A 20,235-nucleotide genomic window follows, 5' to 3' on the forward strand; every position below is an offset into this window, starting at 1 on the left:
GCTGCAACTTTGTCATCTCTATCACTTAATTGCTTTGCATGTTCAAACTCTTGCAGAAATGGCTGAACCCCAGCCATAAACTTCTCCATGTTCCCCTATTTGTGTCCTTACATCCCCTCTCCTGTCGCAAGAAAGCTCCGACTGCATGGTCGCAGACGCGTGACCGCCCGCAGGCGCCCAAGATGGCGGAGACTGCGTGGCTGCAGGCATGGGGTCTCCCTTTCTGCCCCTTCCGTCCGAGTTGGGTCCCATCTCTCCAGTTCAGGACCCTGCCTCCAGACACGCTCCACCCTCTGAGTCCCACAGTCCCGGTCCCAGAAATGCAGAAATGAGGGTGGGGGAGTCGGGGGAGCAGTCCCCAACTCGCAAATTACAGCGGCGCTAGTTGAAAGTCCCACCAGCATCATCATCAGCAGCGCGAGCTGTACCGCCACTGTCAGCGCGCTGCATCGCCCGCACGCCAACTGTGCTGCCCTCACACCTGTGCTGCCAAAGGGAAAAGCAGAGGAAGACGTGCTCTGTGGGCCACTTGCCCACAGCTGAGCCCCGGGCACCCAGCCCCACCGGCGCGCACCGCACCGCGGGCACAGTGCCGCCCGTCTTGCTCGGGCTTTGCACTCGCCGCTTCCCGCCCGCAGCAACACCAGCACCACCAGCGCTGCGGCCAACAGCAACCTTGCCAACACCAGCACGTCCAGCAACACAGCCATGAACACAAACTCGTTGACAAAAATAAAGTCATTGCCACAAAAGTTTTAAGAACTGTGAAATGGTTCAATGTAAAAAATAAATACGGATTCATCACCCAAAATGACACCAAGGAAGATGTGTTTGTCCATCAAACTGCAATTAAAAAAAAATAACCCCAGAAAATATCTTTGCAGTGTAGGAGATGGAGAGACTGTGGAATTTGATATAGTACAAGGGAGAAAAGGCCCCCAAGCAGCCAATGTTACAAGACCTAGTGGTGTTCCAGTGCAAGGAAGCATACATGCACCAAACTGCAACTACTACCCACGTCATAGAGGTCCCCCACACAACAACCAAAGAAATGGAACCCAAAGCCAACAGCCATCAAGCCACAGCAGCAACCCAAAAAAAAAAAAAAACAAAACCAACACAAAACACTGACTAGCCCTCCTGCAAGCAAAAGCCCTTTCCTGTAGTTCCAAAACCTCCCAATAAGTCACACCCCTTTAAGTACCTTCTCTCAATCCATATTATCTCCCTACCTCCCTCCCAATTTCCCTGTTTTCCACCCACAAAATAAGTCAAACTCCTTTCAAAATTTCCCCAAATCTTATTATCCTTTCTTTATGTTCCCCCAAATTCCTACCTCACTTTCCTCTCCATGGTCTCCCTCCCACAGCCATGCTTCTCCATACCTTTGCTACCCAGCTACCAATCCCTTATCCCAAAATTCCATTTTAATACAAAGGAGGGGATGATACGAGGGGGAAAGAAAGGAAAGTTTCCTAAGGTAACAACCTTTTCTTTCAAAATTAACGATTTTTATTTGGAGTTCCAACAGATACACCACTCCCACTCTACCTCGTATGGCTCAATCACAGCCAATCCCACTGCTAACAGCCACCAGAGTACCAGTCCATGCTGCAGAATCCATTTCCTAACTCAGTTTCCTGACAAGCCATGCCAAGAAAACCTCGCCTCCCTTCTACTAGCTCCAAGATACTTCAGAAAAACCTGTTCAGCCATTGAGGATTCAGGGAATGGCTTGCATTTTGAAAACTGTCTTATAAATGCTTTTGATTGTTTTATCATTTTATATTCATTCAGTTGCTGCAAACACTTAATTTTAAAATCCCTAAAAGAAGCCTTTTTAATTAATAAAGAAATGGGGAGTTGTGGAGACCTTGAAAGGCACTCCCAGTTAGAAAGATAGGAGAAGCCTCACAGTTATTTCCTTTTGATAACGAATCCTGTTCTATCAGGTCAAGACAACCCTTGTTCTGTTCCTTAGGACAGCCCCCTGCCCTCTCTCTGTCTGTCTGCCTTTTGGTCACTCCCACCCTGGTTCCCTGTTGGCCCCTATGCCCTAACCACACCCTTGTAAAACCCCCATGTACTTAACCTGGATTCCCAGACCAAAGGTCTTGCCTTTGCCTCTGAATGCTGGACTGTGCATATGTGTGGCTGAAATAAACATCTCTGTGAAACCCTTGCCAAGGCCATTCCTGCTTCTTCACCTGTTTCACCTCAACAAGAACCCTGACCACAACAGGAGATTACTTTTCTGTCCAGGGATTGGGAATGTTCTCCAGAAGCAAGAGGCAAAGCTGGAGGAGCCGTTAAGGAGTCACTCACCAGCTGCCCTTGATGACATCCCATTCTGGTGGGTTTCATCCTTGTTGGTACTCCACGTTGTGAGGATGCCTTCATTATTTCCCACTCTCATGCAACCAAGATAGGAAGCTGACCAAGTGTAGTCCTTCATCTTCAAGACCCAACCTTGAATGCTCAGAAGAACCACTGTTTTGTCCAAATACATTCATTAACCCACATCATGCTTTATTTAAATGCAAAACAGTTTTCTGAAGGTGTCCTTCCCCCTTGCTCTGAGCAATACAGAGGTGAGGAGGGGGTATCCTCCTCCTGGAGACATACCACTGACCAATAGAAGGAAAGCCCAGCCAAGGACGTGGTTTCCAATGCATCATGGAGATCTTCACCTTGGCTCTTTGTAAAGATGACAGATCCCATTAGAGCTGTAAAATTTTCGCAGAAGGGAGGTGTTAGTGAAATGTCAGAATATAGATCTGAGGCACTCAGACAGTGATTTCCATCTGGCAGAGCTTCTGCAAGGGGTATTTTTATTCAGTGGTTTTTCACATGCAGTTCAGGGATAGTGTAAATAAATGGACTTAAATGGGAAGTGTAATTATGTGGAAAAGCAACAAAAATTGCCCTACCATGAATCTGTCATATCCTATACCAGGTAAGATGAGCTTTGAGCAAAAATACATAACACAAGTTACACATTTCCCATTAGGATCTTAAAAGCATCACTCCAGCCCAAACACCTCGAACATGAAAGCTCCTCTTGAGATTTACAGGACCACTGCCAGCTCATAACACCATGGATAAATGTTTCCTATATATCTACAATCTCAGAGGGAGGATTTGAATGGACCCTACTTTGAAATGGCAGCCTCTCTTGGAGGTCCATGTGGCCAAACAGTGGGGCATCCAGAGGGCTATAGTTGTAATGATGAGGGAGAATAGAGAGTATTTTAGGATGCAAATAGTTAAATTTGCCAGTGGTAACATTCGAAAATATGCATTTCCAAGGAAGCAATGGCAAGTCACTATTTTTATGAGTGACTTGATGATTTTTGTGGTACCCTTTCAACTCAGAATATTCTGTGATCTGTGATTTAGGCATATAGAGTTGGAGATTTCTATTAAAAACTGCTGATCACACCGAGCAGTGTAGCAGTACTGTCAATACTGGAAGATGTGGATGAGGTTGGATAAACTGGAGTGATGGGCATGACAGTGGAGTTCAGCAATGTCAAGTCTGAAGTAGACACACAAAGACCTAGTAGAATGGAAATGGGAGATTTGGATATCCTTGGTTGTGGGCCAGCCAGAAGCTGTCAATACTATTAAGCCATGGATAAAGCAAATGCAATCCTCGGATGTACAAGATGGCATTTTGTCAGAAGCTCACATAGAAACGTCCCTGGAAAAGGCACCAGTCAGGATCCATGAGTTCTACATTCAATTTGCGTGGCCTACGGCACTGAAAAATGAATTTGACAGAAGACTTACTTATTTCCTTTCCCAGCTCTGATGTGGTTGCTCTGGATTCACCCAAAGCTGCCAATGCAGCGAGTAAATGTAGAAAATTATTTGAAATTAAACTTGCAGACAGTTTTCCCCTGTCCATTCCAGCTTTGCCCTGAGATTTACTGTCTGAAAAATGCTTCCTTCCCAGTAGCTGTCACTCAATTTTAATTTTAAACTGAATTACAAATCCAGAAGACTAACCAGCTCCAAGAAAAAACTTTCAAGAGGCACTTATGAATCAGTAGTCTTAAGGACTCATTTACTTTTCATAAAGTTCTTGGTATCAAAATATAGACTGGGGAGGGCTGGATCCTCATCTGCTGTTCAGTTTTAGTAAAAGGAAGACATTCACCTTTTTTGCACCAAAGACAAAAGTAATGCAGGGTTTGTCCATCACAAATTTGCATTTTACAGGTATGCTGCTCCTTTCCTTTACAGACAGAAGGGAAACTGCGTCCCTGGGATGCTCTGGAGAGAAAGCCACAGCAGCTGACATTCATAGATTAAGAGCCTAAAAAGGAGAGGCAAAACCAAGTAGCATTTCAGCAAATGGAAGTGATGCACTCAGCAAAGGACACCATTTACAGATTCTCCAGGGAACTGGGGAACTAATCCAGTTAATAAAACGCTTTCAGTCCCCATTTCAAGGCAGACAAACTAAATTTCAAGCCACAAAATTAATCTGCATCGCAACAAATTCACTGGGGAAAACAATACAAAATCTAACCTCTTTGGACAGTTTTTATCAGTTCTTATTTTGCCCCTGAAATGACAATTCCCCCAAAGCCATGTGGCTCCTACATAAAAGCCAAGTGGCCCAAGCCACAAGGTGCCAAGTACAGCACGAGAAATTTTAAGCTTTCCCTTCAATGTATCCTTAAGTCTAAAGACACTAAGTATGTCTTGGTGGTGGAAAAAAATTTCAGATGTGTCAGCTCTCCTTTTCCCTCATCTACAATTGCAAGACAGCAATCTTTTCCCTCAGCTGGTGATATACATGAAATAAAATCAGAGTCTGGTGTCTACCTCCACAATCACTACCAGACCCAGAATTTGTATTTTCAAGCTTCACAAAAGCCAATAACTCAATGGGGCTGAAAACCAACTCAATTCACTCTCATTACCCATCTTGATATTTAAAATACATGAATAAACATCTCTCACCATTGAGAGCCTTCTCACAGGATAAAAACATGAGAACTGAAGCAAACTCCCTATTTAGCTGGAAATGTAATGAGTTATTATTATTGTTATTATTATTATTACTATTTCCATATTGCCTATGAGAAGACTGGCAAGCAGTGGGACCCTAAGTTTAGCAGAGCAGTTATACTTACCATCCTTCTCTTTACTTGTGGCTGTAAATTCCCTGGTATAATAAAATGGTTACCAAATGCTGTTCAGCCTGGCACCACCTCTTGTGGTCTGCAAGGACCTACCCAGAACTTAATAGCTAGTCTACACATCCATTTCAAATGGCAGTAGACCTGAGTTTGTCAGCACTATCTGGCTGTGTGAGAAAAACTGAGTGTGACATTGGTCTCATTGACCAGCTGGGAGTTCATTAAAAGCTGGGAGAATGGGACAAGGGGATACAGTCAGAGAAATACTGGTGTGAAGGTTGCTCAGACACCTGAAGGACTGCCATGTGTAGGGAGATGGAGGCTGTGCAGAAACCACATGCCTAGAAGGGATCCTGCAGAACACAATGGGCTCCCAACATAAGGAGGATATGGACCTGTTGGTGCAAGTCCAGAGGAGGTCACAAAGATTCTCAGAGGGCTGGAGCACCTCTGTTATGGAGGCAGGCTGAGAGATTTGTGGTTGTTCAGCCTGGAGAAGGTGGCTCTGGGAAGACCTTAGAGAACTTTCCAGTACCTAAAGGGGCTACAAGAGAGCTGGAGAGAGACTTTGGACAAGAGCATGGAGGGATAGGACAAGGGAGAATAGCTTCAAACTGACAGAGGGCAGGTTTATATTAGGAATTAGACAGAAATTCTTTACTGTGAGGGTGGTAAGGCACTGGCACAGGTTGCCCAGAGAAGCTGTGGCTGCCTCATCCCTGGCAGTGTTCAAGGTCAAGTTGGATGGGTCTTGAAGCCACCTGGTCTAGTGGAAGGTGTCCCTACCAACCGTCTTTAAGGCTCCTTTCAACCCAAACCATTGTATAGTTCTATGATAGGCAGCAGCTGCTTGTTACTGGTACCTGCGCATCCCCTGGGATCCCTCACCAGTGTTACAGGGAGAAGTGATGGTCCTGCCCTGGTTTGACAGATAAAAGCAAGCTTTTGCGGTCAGGAAATCACTTCTACATTCTGAATGTGCAAAATGAAACACATTACAGTGGGGAACAGCGCTGAATTTGGACAGCTGTAACCCAGATCTTAGGGCTTTAGTTTGGAGATGTGACAAAGCAGCTTGATGAAAGTGGAAAGAAATCCCAAACAAATTTATATTATTTAAATAATACACCATTTTATTTTGTCTTAAAATAGTTTAACCTTTATGCTACAGACTTGTTTCAAAATACAGAAGGTCTTATCTTGCACCAAAAATATATATTTTTATATATATAAACCACTCTGCTTTATTATTATTTCTTCAAAGACCATTAAATATTAGATGGAAAATGAGAACTAAATAATGACTGTTGAGAACAATCTAGAATTTTTAACTAGAGTTGCACGTTTTAAACATTTATATTCTAAGCAATGATTTGTTTTCACTATAGAAGATTCCAAGTTCACACTCCAGCAATTCAGGAACTGCTAAACCCTGAAGGGCTTGAGCGAATGCATACTAAAGTTCATGGAAAGCCCCGCATCAACTCCAATGGGTTCTGGATCAGGCCCAAGTGCATTGGTTCTTAGCCATACAATGGCTATCATTTCTCTTTCCTGCTGAGAACAGCAAAATCACACAGACACCTTTTGCTCTTATTAAAAAAAAAATTAAAACCAAACCACTTCCTAGCTTTTCAGTGATTGCAGTTTTCAGATTACTCATCACCATTTCAAATTTGTTAAGAATAAGAAAAAATATGTAGTGTTTTAAATAAAAGAAAACCCGCCTCAGACTACAATACATTAATTGTTTAAACAAACACAGTGGACAACTGGAGTGAGCTTGGTTAGGACACAGTTGCTTTTATATAGTCACATCATATACAAACTAAAAAACAAGAGAGTTAGTTTGCATTTTTCATAGAAGGACTACAAATGGGTCTCTGCAACTTTCTTCACAAGTGATGTTCAAAAGACTTTGTGAAACAGGAAAAAGCAGCCACAGTATGTCGCTGTTTCAAAGTTACTGTTACAAAATGTGTGCTAGCCCACTAAAACAATGGCTGAGTTGCATGATCAAAATACAAGGAGAAAAGATCAACAGCCACTACTGATCATAGTGCCCAAACAGCATGGAGCTTTTCCCTACTGCAGTGTGAATGGGCTCCATCCACACTCCCCTGCCTTCCTCTTTCCCTTCCCCAGAAAAAGAATCGGTCAATAGAAGCACCACATACATTTTTCTGGCCATGTAATACACTTTTATTCAATGTTTTAGAAAGCTTGAAATTGGAATATCAATCCCTTACCTAATTGTTCTTTAAAGTGCGGTCTAAACTGTTCTGGTTTTTTTTGCCTGCAGATAAAATTATTGCAAGCCAAATAAAATTTAGAAACCAGCCAACAAAAAAAGAAAACAGAACTTCCCAAGTCCTCATTACTGCCTGTTCAACCTCAAATGGCAGAAAATCTGATGATAGAGCTATACAAAATTCCCACTAGAAACGCCTGAAATACAAATGAATGTTTTAATTGCACAATAGAAGTTTAAAGTGAATATAATATTGTAAAGTCTAATCTTTGGTTTTTTCCTTGAGAAAGTCTCAAAATGACAGGTGAGTGGCAGGAATTTCCATATACACTACAGAAACTACAGCCTGCTAAAGTAAATAGTTCTGCTGCTTTCAGTAAATATTCTGGTAGAAACTGTTTCCTGAATCATACCTGAAAAAACAATTCCAAAACCAGTATAAGAGACATGGCCCAAAGGCAGGAAAATAGCACAGATCTATTTTAAAAAATAATAATAATTTAAAAAATCACAAACTTAAGTTCTGATCCTGCAACACCTTTTAGGACAGAGTTTTAAGCACTTGAATGGTCCATCTAGTTTGAGCAAACTGACCCTGCTGAATGCTACACAGATGCTAAAGTGCTTTGCCAGACTGGGGTTTTGGAATTTGTTTGGGGTCGGGGTTTTTTTGAGATGGTGAATGAAGCAAATAAGCAACAGTAGAAATAAGGACTGCAAGCAAAATGTTTTGTTTCTCTCCTTCTACTCCAGGCAAGACTCAGATTTAGGCAAAAACATTCAGCTCTACTTAAAAAAAGAAAGGGATGCTGGGCCTTTTTATTACTTTTCTTTTTCCTGTGCTTTTGCCATAATAATCTGCTAAGTCACTACTATTACTATTTTAAACCATAACAAGCCATGGGAAATGATCAGTGAAACACAGTAGTCAGATAGAATACTCAGAACTGAAGAGTGTAAACTATAAATTATATTGAAAATAAAAATGCTTAAAATAAAAGCTGTTCAGTGCATATGTTATGGGCCATTTGCATTAAAGACAGTCCCTCCTGCTGGTAAAATAACCAAATCAGCTTGGGTAAAAATACTCTCAGGCCCAATTTTCAGAAGTATTAAATACCCCCAGTTCCACTGAAATCAGTGAGGACACAGCATTTCTCAAAATCACTGATGCTCACACAGCAAAACACTAACTTCTACTAACAAACTGAATATACTGATAAATTAAAAATGTTCTCAAGTTGGAGGTGGGAAAGGGTGGGTGGACATAAGTCTGCACACAGTTATTTCTTCAGATTAACACCCACACATTAGTAACTGTAGATGTGTTTTAAATGTGGTGCTATTAGGTTTTAATTCTGGGAGGAATTCTTCTTTGAGAAGGCAAAACCATTTTAAATTATATTGGAATCATACTACATTCTTATGGAAATGAAAAAGATCATGAGTTTGAATTATGTAATGTCAAGAAGGGAGCTTCTGAAGCTGAAGCTTTAACAATTAGCTTCTGTGCCACAAAGGGGAGAAGGAGTGGGGACAGAAACAAAGGGACACTGCATTACAGTAGATATTGGCGTCTTGTATCCTCATCCAAAGTGAGGTCTACTACTTCTGGGGGTGAAGACCAGTTCTGCTCGGGAGTCACTGCTGTCCATGATTGTGTTTGCTGAGTGTTAATGTATTGTGAGCCTGAGCAATGCTTCCAAGAAGACACACTCTGAATCACACCTCCCCTGGGATGCACATACCTGTAGCAAGGCAAAAATCACAAAGGATTAAAGCTACTATTGAATTCAGGAGCAAGATTCTTAGCTGCAGTGTTTTATCACTTAGGCATCTTATTAACATGCCCCTCTCTAAAATGTCCTCATGGATTTTCCATTTGTAGAGTCTATGACAAATACCCAGTAAATAAAGCTGAGACTAAATTTAAACTTTGTGATGGTGGTGGTGGTGATTAAATTATTTTTAATAACTGAAATCTGCCAGTGGGTATAAAGTGATATTCCTTACAAAATATGTGCATGGATCCCAAGGATCTTGAAGCCTGCCCCATCATGTGTGATACCATGCATTATTGAGAAGCATAGTTTCCTGCTAGCACTTTTACCCACTGGACTTAAAAAGAAAAAATTTAAGTAAGGCTGGATGAGACAAAGAAAAGCTATTTTTCTATATTAAATCAAACCCATGTTAACATAAGGAGGTAACAATACTTTCATTACAATAATTAAAAAAGAAAGCTTGTCAATTACATTATTAGAGTCATTACATTTGATATTTCTTTTGGTCTTCTTAACTAAAAATTACAATAATGCTGAGAAATGCTCACTGATAACAGTACAGCCTGACTTCAGCAAAACAGTGAATCTTTCAGCGATTATAGTCAATGAGACTAAATCATGTATTTAAAGATAAACACACTCTCAAGTGCCTTGCTGAAGTGAGGTACATATCTACTTACTTGCACAGCATTTTTACCTATTACATTCATAGTAGATATGTTATGATTGAAGTACAAGCTAATAATAATTAGTAAAAAAATCCAACACAATGAAAGACCAATTTTGTTATATGATGAAGTGATGACAAGAATTTACCGGAGTCTTTAAGATGATAATTTCCACCTGTAAGGCTTAAACACTAGGAAAACTTGGTACCTAGTGTTACAAAAATTGGTTTGCCTCTTATAAGCACTGATGGTGGCTACACACATAAATAGGAGGTGTTTTGGCTGCTGGGCTAAGCTTTTTCCATTTCTTTATGAATGTGCATGTACTGTATTTCAGGAACCTAAATTTTATGCGTTGCTCAAATATCCCTGGCATTTACACTTTATTTATTTTTAAATTTATTTTGAGGTCATGCAATTTATTTTCTCCAGAACTACTTAGGCTATGCTCATCTCTCTTAGTTCTCGTTAGATTTTCATGAAATAGAATGAAAAAATCTCATTCTCTAAGCTGTAACTTCTCTGAATATAAATGTCTCGTTGCCTTCTCAGATACACTATTTAGTTTTGGATGTGATGTTTTGATGTTTAGAATGACTTTTTCATTACTTCTTCAGTCTTAAAAATACATAAAGTACATATCTACAAAGAATTAGCAATAAGAGACTGGAACTCTAACAAATGTATCTGATTTCTTTCTTTTAGGAATAAATATTTCTAAGCATAACTGGAAAAATTAAACAAACTAAAAAAATGTCTTGGTGTCTTAAGTAGATGCCAAGTAATAATCTAATGATGAAAAACTGCACCAATACATTAATAATCTGAAAAACTACAAATGATGGACAAACTCCAGAATGCCACAACTCACACCAGTTCAATAATGACATGGAATATGGAGCATGATAAAAAACGGCATGAGCAACAGAACAGAATCCAAACACCATACTAACTAAGCATATAAAAATACTGATCAAAAACCTAAACTGTTTCCAAAAGACAACCCTGAAGGAATCCCATCAATACTTCATAACCACAAGCCTAGACCTGCAAGAGAAATACAATTCTAAATAGGATTTGAACAACTGAAACACGAGTATTCAACAGAGACAGTAAAAACTAGTCTGTGGGAGATTATAGATGGTTACATGAACAACAAAAAGCACAAAAGTGTGCTTTAAGTCTGGCTTTGTTGAAATTATTTCAGTCCATATCTACTAAAACTGATTTTAAATGGCAATTCTGCATTTACTTCACATTTCCATTCTTGTACACAGTAAATATTATTGAGGCAAGTGGCATGGAAAGTTTTTGAATAGGGGACCTCAAACAGAAGGGTTGTGCATACATAGTGCTAGACAGATTTACACAAACTAGTACTAGAAGACAAGTCCACACTCATTATTGGTACAAAGATCCTCCAAACCCTGGGTCTGCTGGATAAACAGGAGAGCTACTTCCTAAGGAAATAGTATCTTCCAAAAGTGTTAGCCATGCAAGGACTTTCATTATTCTAAAAGCAAAGACTAAATTTCTTCCTTCGGGAACTTAAAATTTCCTTTTTTCATATTCAACAGCACTAGCCTGTGCCCACACTATCTGTACAGTTCCCTGGCTGGGAAACTGGGTCCTACACACCTTCCTTCTTCCTTTCACCAAGAAAGATGTGGTGAAGAGACAAGGAACAGTTCTGCTTTGTCCCTCACACACCTTTTCTGACTCCAAGCATCCACCAGGCAGTAGACTAGTTTTAGAGAGAGCTTGTCTGTATACTGTTTTAACTTGCTTTTATTCCACCAAATTAACACTCCATACAATATGCAAATGCCAGTCTTGTTCAAGTGCTTCTTAATATCTTAAGCCAAGGAAAGATCATAGACTAAAGAAGAAGAGTAACATTAAAAAAATGCCTAGTAAGAATAACACCTGAAGCACAGCTGGACAGCTTTATATCTGAGCTTGAGAGAAACCTCTGGTTTCCTTACCCTCCTCTATTTTGGGGATTTGAACTTGTAGTAGTTATGTTGAGACAGACATGACTGGCACCAACACCAGTCCTTTATTAAAAACTTTTCATGCCTTCTTTCAGTGGACTTCTTTCAGGCAATTCTGACTCCTTTCCTCATAGGCAGCTCCACACAGCAGACTCCTTCTCTCCTCTCTGCAAGTTTCCTTCTTCATTACTGGCTGAACACCAAGCTGTCCCTTATCTGGCTGCCTAACCCTGTCTGTCCTTCACATAGCATCTTCTTACCTTATCTGTCCCTTGCATGACTGCATGTCCCTTACCTCCTCACAGCACAGCTGACTCCATCCCAAACTGCAGCAGACTCTGGGTGTCCAACTGCAACTGTAACTGGTGGCCAGCTAGCCCACTCTTTTATAACACCCAAACTCACTGGGCAGGCAGGGCTGTTTCTACTCCTTGGTAATCAGTATAGCTGTAATTCATTGGGAAAGATTCCCTTCTGCACTATCCTTACAACCTATTCTCCTACATGAACTCTCTTGTATCTTGAAATAAAAACAAGATTCATAAAGATATGATTTTCAATGTAAAGGCGTTATCTTAAGATACAAGCTATTGAAAAGTTAATAGCATTTTTGCAACTACTGGTTAATTAAAGTGGAAGCTGATTAAATGCTTAAAGCTAATATTTTGAAAGGAAACAAGAATCTATATAAATATTTTAGTTTTGTTATTTGCATATTCACACTATGCCTTTAAAATCTCAATTCCTGATGTCTATACATTTGGTATCTCTATATTTGGTGCTTTATACTACATATCTTTAGCCTGTTAATGTTCGATATCGAATCATAAGCTTAAGAATACTTATCAAGTTGGTCATGTTCTAAAGAAAAATACATTCTGATATCACCATGACTAGTGGAATAGAAAAAACAGGTGCAGCATTTGCTACCTTTAGGGCATCAGTCATGGATGGATAACTACAGCAGTGAAAGTCAGCATTTCTTTTCCTTTATTACTTTTGGCAATGCAGATATTCTGATAAAATGAAATAAATATTAGAACAAGAAAAAGGAATTCATACCTGGCATGTTCCTGAACTCCAACAATCTCTACTTCACTATCAGAAGAGGCGACATTAATTTCTTCATTGATCTGGGCATTACTTAAAGATAGTTTGTCATCTGCAAGGAAGTCTGGATCCAAATGACCTATAGATGGGGAAAATGCAAATACAGCCAAATGTTTAACAACTTACATAACACAGGAATTAGCTGAAAAAGGAATTTCCCAAGCGAACAAAACAAAAAAAAAAGACTGAAACACTGCAAATGGAAAAACTTTTTAGATTAAGTTATCCAACTTTGTTTATCACCTGATACAGGATGACTACTGGATTTATCCAGTTTCAATAGCTCCAGTGATGGTGTTATCACACAAATGTGAACCAAGCCAAATTGTTGCATCAAGAACATTCAATGTAATTAGGATTTTCAGCTGTTATTTTACGACAATGCTGAGTTAGACTGTGCCTAAACCCCTTTGAAATAAAGAAATGACCATCTAATGCAAATACATCAAACTCAATGATACTGTGACAAATAAAACCTATAGGCTGGACATAAATATCATACACCGAGGAAAATTTTAATTTTTTTAATAGGGGAAGCCAGTCAATGAAATAAAAAACAATAAACCCATCAGTTTCTGGCTGTTCTGCTTCACACATCTGCTCTAACATTATTACAAAGACTTGTAAAAAAACCCCCTCTGTTTATCTCAAGTCCCATATACAGCAGTGTTCTTTTATTACAGTTCCTCAGTCTGTCCTCCCTAAATACTAAGAAGGTTCTTAATCCAAATTAGTGAAGCTGTGTTGGGACATATTAAATAATACTTGCATGGAAAACACAAACCGGACCAAATTATTTCTTTTACAGTAAATAAATTATTTTAAAAATAAATTAAAAATAAGATTTAAATTGAAAAAGATATCTTCTAATTTTTAAAATGTTTTTTTAGGGAACATAAAAAAGACAATTACTTCTACTGTCTCTTTCGCAGTAACCTGGGGGATGCTGGGCAGCCTTGAAGCAGATGACACTACCTACTCCTTGGGAACCACTCACTCATCTGTATTACACAAGGGAAGAATTGGTAGTCAAGCAGGAAATTTGAGAGGAGGTGAATATATTATGTATATCTAGTTTGAGTGGACACCTCTTCAAAGATGAGAGGATGTAAGGGTTTTACAGTCAGGAAAAAAATTTAAGACTGAATGAGCCCCTTCCCCCTTCCCTCCCTCATGACAATGGAGGGAAGGAAAAAAAACCAAAAATGAAACTAAAAGAGGTTAAAAAAGGCTAGAGCCAAATTTTACTAAAATAAAATAGCAATAAACACAACAATAAAAAAGGAAATTGTACAAAAGAGAGTGGTTAAACCAACAAAAGCAAGGTGTTGATGCCATTTTGGGGTTCGCCTTTTTTCCTATGTTCTCTATATTCTTTGCACATATATTTGTAGCTTTGTAGCCTATTGTATTATTGGCTAGTTTTCCAAGTACTTTTCCAGGGCCTTTCCCTATGCAGAAACACAAAAATTCCAGAGCTCCAAGCCCTGGGGAGTAGAAGACCCCTATGCTTTCTTGGTTCTTCCTGGGAACCAAGGCTGACAACAACTCTTCGAGATACATTTTCATGGACAAAGTACAGCTAGTGCCGAGGGGGGGGGCCTCCAGAGAAGGGGCTTGACCTGGGGTGGAATTGCATCACCACTTGTCCTCGTAATTGGTGCTTTTTAGCAATTATGCTAATTTCCTAAAACCGATAAAAATGTACTCACCCCTGTGGAGGTGGGCTTTTGTGGACATCTTTCCATAAGTGCCCCTGAAGGCCTTCAAATAAAGATCCGCTCTTGTATTACCTCCTCACTAAAATTATATTGAGTTTCATTTCCAGGTTGGGAAAAAGGCAACAGTATCATGTGGCCCCCCAAAAACAAAGAAAAGATGGCAAGGGTTTACAGAGCAATTCCAATGAGGGACAGGGAGTGCTAGCGCTGCCTGGAGCAGCTCCAGACCTGTGATGGAGGTTTTCTTGCTCTCTCTGCAGTGGTGGCAGCGGCAGTGAGTGTCTTTCCCTGCTGAGTTCAGTTTGACACCAGGTTCCTGCACTGCCACTACCACTGGTCTGCCACACTGGAGGTGTGTGTGGGGGTTGGTTCTGCCACCTCGCTGCTTCTTCCTACCACCTCACTGGGCTCCTTTTTGGCTCAGCTGGACTCCCTCTTGGCTTGGCCGGACTCAGTTGAAGTCAGTGCCGTTGCTTCAGGTCACTTGATCACCCTGAAGGGGGGAGGAACTGGTCCCATGGTGAATCAAAAGCTGCGCAGCCCTGGCTCTGCTGGTCTCAGCTGCATCACAGAGCTGTCACTTCAGCACCAATCCCTGGGAGCAGCATTGGTGTCTTTCCTCAGCCCCTCGTTCTGCAAAAACATCCTGGAGGGATGGGAAACAGGGGAAGAACAGCAGGGTGTGGGGCGCTGGGGTCTGCACGTCCTTTAGCTGGAGCGAGCCAAACAATGGCCCCCTTTCCATTTCCGGCCATGGTATTTTCGCTGCCAAAAGCACACTGTGTTAGTTTAACACAACCTGGCTTTTAGTGGGGGTGGAGGAAGCCACAGAAGCTGCCTCTGAGAGAGAAACTCCTCAAAACTTCTACTATGTCCAGCAGAGTCAATCCCTGAAGGCTCTGATGATGGACATATTGTCTGGCCCAATTAGAGAAGTTGAGAATGCATCTGTGATAGAATATTTAAGAAAGAAAAAAACTGTGGAAAGCTCTCTTTCTTCCTCAGAGGGGTGGGTAGGTGACAATGCCTTCCCGGTTCTGGGAGCGGCAGAACAGCTGGGGTGGCGCAGCATGGCTTGCAATGAACTTGACTTGCTTAGCTACTTTTAACCAGCCGTGCTGTGGACAGAAGAGCAGGGGCAGCGACAATAGCTTCTCCTTTTCAGCATCCCACATGAAGAGAAGCGCTAAATGGCACTGACACCGCAGTGGCTGGCAGCACCCATTTGGTTCTGGCAGGGACTACATGGCCAGTGGCAAGGGGCATGGCAAGCAGCTCCCCAATGCAGAGCCCAGATGGGATCAACCTTTCAGCGCTGCAGAACTCTATGAAAACTTTGCAATTGATAGAACTTGAGAACAAATGAACTTACAAACACCAATTCTCTCCCGAGTCAGAGAAAAAGAAAAGGTGAAGATACGTGAGAACAACACGGTGACACTAAGGTCAGTGCAAAGAGACACCTACTGAGATGTTGGAACAAATGTCAGAGGAAGAGAATTTAACCAAACCTGTATCAGCACTCAGTTCATCTAGCAGCCCTCTGGTTGTCCAGGTAGATCCTGAGTCTTGATTTCCTAAAGAATTATTGTGCTCTTGAACTACTGCAGCTGCCAACAGATTGTCCACATTTACCACTTCTCGGTCTGAGTTTGTGTCTGATATATCATAGTGAGCTATAACTGGAGGTCCATCTGCAGGAGATAAAAGCAACACAGATTAGAAGTCTGCATATTGTGAAAACCCCCTCTAAAAGTACAAAGTAAAATAATTTAAGGATTAATACAATCTCCTACATTAAGCTTATAGTTTATAGTGATACATTATATGAATCATTAAACTTCACTTAATGAACATATTCTGAGATTTAACCTTCGCATATACAGAAAACACAAATGTAAGAAAAACACATTTATGAAATTATCACTTATTTGTGTATTATCTTTTACATTAACACATCAACATCTCCATATCAGATGATATTATATTTACAATCTTAAAAGGATAAACTTCAGTTTAAAATAAAAAATAATAAGATACAGGACATTAAATTTGGCAAGACAAAATATTTATCTAGAGAATTTTACAAAAGTCAAGTGAGAGATTACATGACGTTATGGTTGATTGAATAAAACTAACTTTTTGATATAACTGATCCAGTGACAATAAATTTAACATTAGGCAACTTTCCTTTCATAACATTTACCTGTCAAGGGCAGGGAAATTTTTCAAAGTGGCAATGTTTTTTGGTGTTGTTTTTTAAAATCGAGGATAACAAGAAACAGAACTATCATGGGCAGTGATAAATATGCTTTTAATTCAATGATTACCATATGCATTTTTGGCCACCAAAGTGAAGAAGGAAAGAGAGAGGGAAAATAGCTTACATGATTCTGAAATCTGTTCTTGAGGAATAACAAAAATCTATTTTTGGTCTATTTTGTTAGGACCAACTATATTCTTTGTGATGTATAAAAATCACTTATAATTGGAAAGCATGCTAGAAACAGAAGAGGCTCAGAAAAAAAGTCCAATTCAAGACAAAGATTAATGTGGAAGCAGAGAGAATGGAAAAATAATTCTGAAAGGATGTGCAGTTTAACTCAAATGGTTCAGCCTAGCTTCAGCTTATTGACTCTTAGTGGATGAAAGTGGTTGGAGTTCCCACTCCCCAAATGAGAGAATCAAAACTCTCTTTGGGCCAAGACTTCATCAACAAAATCAAGGACTAAATAGAAAAAAAGTTTCAAATTTAATTCTCTTAAAAGCTATTTCTCCTGAGATTTTTAGGGTGGTGTTTTTATTTTTTTTTTTTGGTTTTGTTTAGTTTGGGTTTTTTGTAACTTGGTGCCTGAAACATAATTCAACTCACTATTTTCAGAAGTGCCTATTTTGTGATCAGCAACACACTTCATTAAAGAGTCACCATATTGCTTAAGTCATACTAAAGATCAGTATTACAACAAGGTACGAAGACATTCACAAAATATTTCCAATCAGATCTGTCTCCAAAACAATTTCATAAAATGATGTTATATTAGAAACTTAAAACAGATCTGACAAAAAAAAAAAAAGGGTAGTTAAATGCCAATGTATTAAAGATCAAACTTTGCAACATGAAAAGCTGATGATTATGACTGGAAAAGAAGTCGTGATAATTAACTGAAAGGCAATCTTTGTCTTTTTAAAAGACAATTACAAAATAACTGAAGACCAAGTTCAAAATTAAGCTGGCTGATGTTCAGTTAATTATTTGTGACAGTCGATGATTAAATTACATGCATAAGCTACAACTGGACTGAATCATAGAGAGGCATGTTGTCTTTCAATATTATCATTAGAGTTCAGTGTGAACATATATAACGCGAGCTATAAAAATAAACAGTTGAGTGGAGAAGATACGAGGGTCAAGTACAATATTGACTATTTGCTCATTTTTTCAGGAAGTTATCTAAAATTTCAGGAGCTATGTACTGTTCCTTCAGGTCTTTCACTTCTTATTCAGATTTCCAAAAGCAGAAGTAAAATTTGATTTTTAGATAAACACATCTACACAAATAAAATTGCATTGGGACAAAAGGCACCAATAGTCTCAAGTCAAAATTGTACCACTCCTACATGTATAATCATGCAAAAATGTATAATAAATGTATATACATGCAGAGTGATATTCTCATCACCTACCCATAGAAATAACTTGTGTGAAAGTCTTCATCAGTAGGAAATACAAGCATAAACTTGTTATCTGTAGCTCCACTCTTGTATCTTCCACACTTCCAAACAGAACACCGTATAACTTCGCTTCAATTTAGTATACATCAAACAGACAAAAATATTTTCAATATAATTTACATACTGTAATTACATTTGTCAGTGTAACAGCCACCAATTTAACAATCTGGAAAAAAATCCAAGCTGCTTATTTACAAAGCAATCACAGCAGAGATCTATTTTTTCTTAACCTTGCCTTTCAGAATCAGATTTGAAAACAAAAGGGCCTGACACCAATTTTAACCATATCTATCACCAGTAAATGACCAAATAGCCACGATGCTGCAAGAAATCCCTGGATTCTCAGCATGTATAAAAGAAGAAACGAGCAATGCATGCCTATGTGTGTTGAAAAATGCCCAAACAATAAGTTGTAGAGAACTACAACTAGATAAAAGTTGCAGCAAAGGCATATAAAAAAAATTCTCTGTTCCCAAAAGCCTGTTTCCTTTTCAGTGCTATAAGGATGGGACAGAAGCAGTTAAATTTGGAAATAAATAATACTTCCCTAGCCAACTATGTGATCACCTAGTGATGCGATGCAAAGTTTACGTGTGGTACCAAAATATATGGACAATTGGCTTCAGCTAGGAAATAAAGTGAAAAAATGCTTTTTAGGTTGAAAAGGTTAAAGGATTAACTACAAGCAAAATGGAACTTGATCATCTTTTCTTTGCAATAGAGCCACTCCTTGCAATTACTTACTGTAATGGGATTTAAACAGATAGAAAAACACACCAAAACAAACCATGCCAGAATCAAAACTTAATGTAGCACAATTAGGAGGTTCCCTGATCAGTAATTTAAGCAATCTATTTAAAAAAAATCATGTCTCTTGAGAAGCCAAGGTGATGCCAGCTTGAGTTTTGCCTTTTTTTCTTTTATATGTTTTTTATATTCTTCACACACATATTTGTAGCTCTGTAGTCAACTGTATTAGTGACTAGTTTTCTCGGTACTTTTCCATGGCCTTTCCCTATGAAAAAAGACAAAAAAAAAAAATCCAGAGCTCCAAGCCTTGGGGGGTAGAAGACCCCTATGCTATCTTGGTTCTTCCTGGGAACCAAAGCTGACAACAACTCTTCGAGATACATTTTCATGGACAAAGTACAGCTAGTGCTGAGGGGGGGACTCCAGAGAAGGGGCCTGACCTGGGGGGAATTGCATCACCACTTGTCTTCCTAATTGGTGCTTTTTATCAATTATACTAATTTCCTAAAATCTATAAATATGTACTCATCCCTGGAGGGGGTGGGCATTTGTGGACATCGTTCCATAACTGCCCCTGAAGGCCTACAAATAAAGAAAGATCCGCACTTATATTACCTCCTTACTAAAATTATATTGAGATTCATTTCCAGGTTGGGAAAAAGGCAACGAAGGTAGCTGGAAGATGTACATATCCCTGGTAATAAGATATAATTCACTTCTAAAGCAATAAATGCATGAAAAAGGCCAAGACAAAAGTTAGTAAATACCAGCAGCAAAATCCAGCTGTTGACATTTAATGTTAATAGGGGGAGAGAAAGACTGCATTTTTTATTTTAAAGAATTCGGAGGCAGAGGTCAGCATGGGGTCCATGTTTCCAAGTGTCCAATTCTCCCTTAATTTACACATCAAAACTAACTCCACTCAGGACAACTAAATCAGAAGTCACATACACAAAATTCCACGTCTACACATATCAACCTTCATTTTAATCTTGCAACATAGAAAAGTCAATTTCTTATCTGCTATCTGCTCCCATGTTTTTCATAGAGACACATCTCAACATTCAATGGT

The 20,235-nt window shown here is 39.5% G+C and overlaps 1 protein-coding gene across 5 annotated transcripts in view; it reads right to left on the reverse strand.

Moving 5' to 3' along the window:
- Window positions 1–2,508: 2,508 nt before the first annotated feature.
- LOC148220207 (protein ARK2N-like) overlaps window positions 2,509–20,235 on the reverse strand; it is a 72,501-nt gene continuing 54,774 nt past the window's right edge. For 3 of the 5 annotated variants that reach the window (XM_088155435.1, XM_088155433.1, XM_088155434.1), the window contains exons 3-6: window positions 18,366–18,482; window positions 16,193–16,375; window positions 12,913–13,039; window positions 6,266–9,152 (exon numbers count right to left, since the gene is read on the reverse strand). In XM_088155435.1, coding sequence (XP_088011561.1) covers window positions 8,963–9,152; window positions 12,913–13,039; window positions 16,193–16,375; window positions 18,366–18,482 — 617 coding nt within the window. In that variant the 3' untranslated portion in view covers window positions 6,266–8,962. Of the gene's footprint in view, window positions 4,322–6,265; window positions 9,153–12,912; window positions 13,040–16,192; window positions 16,376–18,365; window positions 18,483–20,235 lie in introns of those variants that run through there. The other 2 variants (XM_088155436.1, XM_088155437.1) reach the window with 2 other exon arrangements.

The sequence above is a fragment of the Sturnus vulgaris genome, chromosome W (assembly GCF_052056855.1).
Source record: "Sturnus vulgaris isolate bStuVul1 chromosome W, bStuVul1.hap1, whole genome shotgun sequence".
Classification (NCBI taxonomy): Eukaryota; Metazoa; Chordata; class Aves; order Passeriformes; family Sturnidae; genus Sturnus; species Sturnus vulgaris.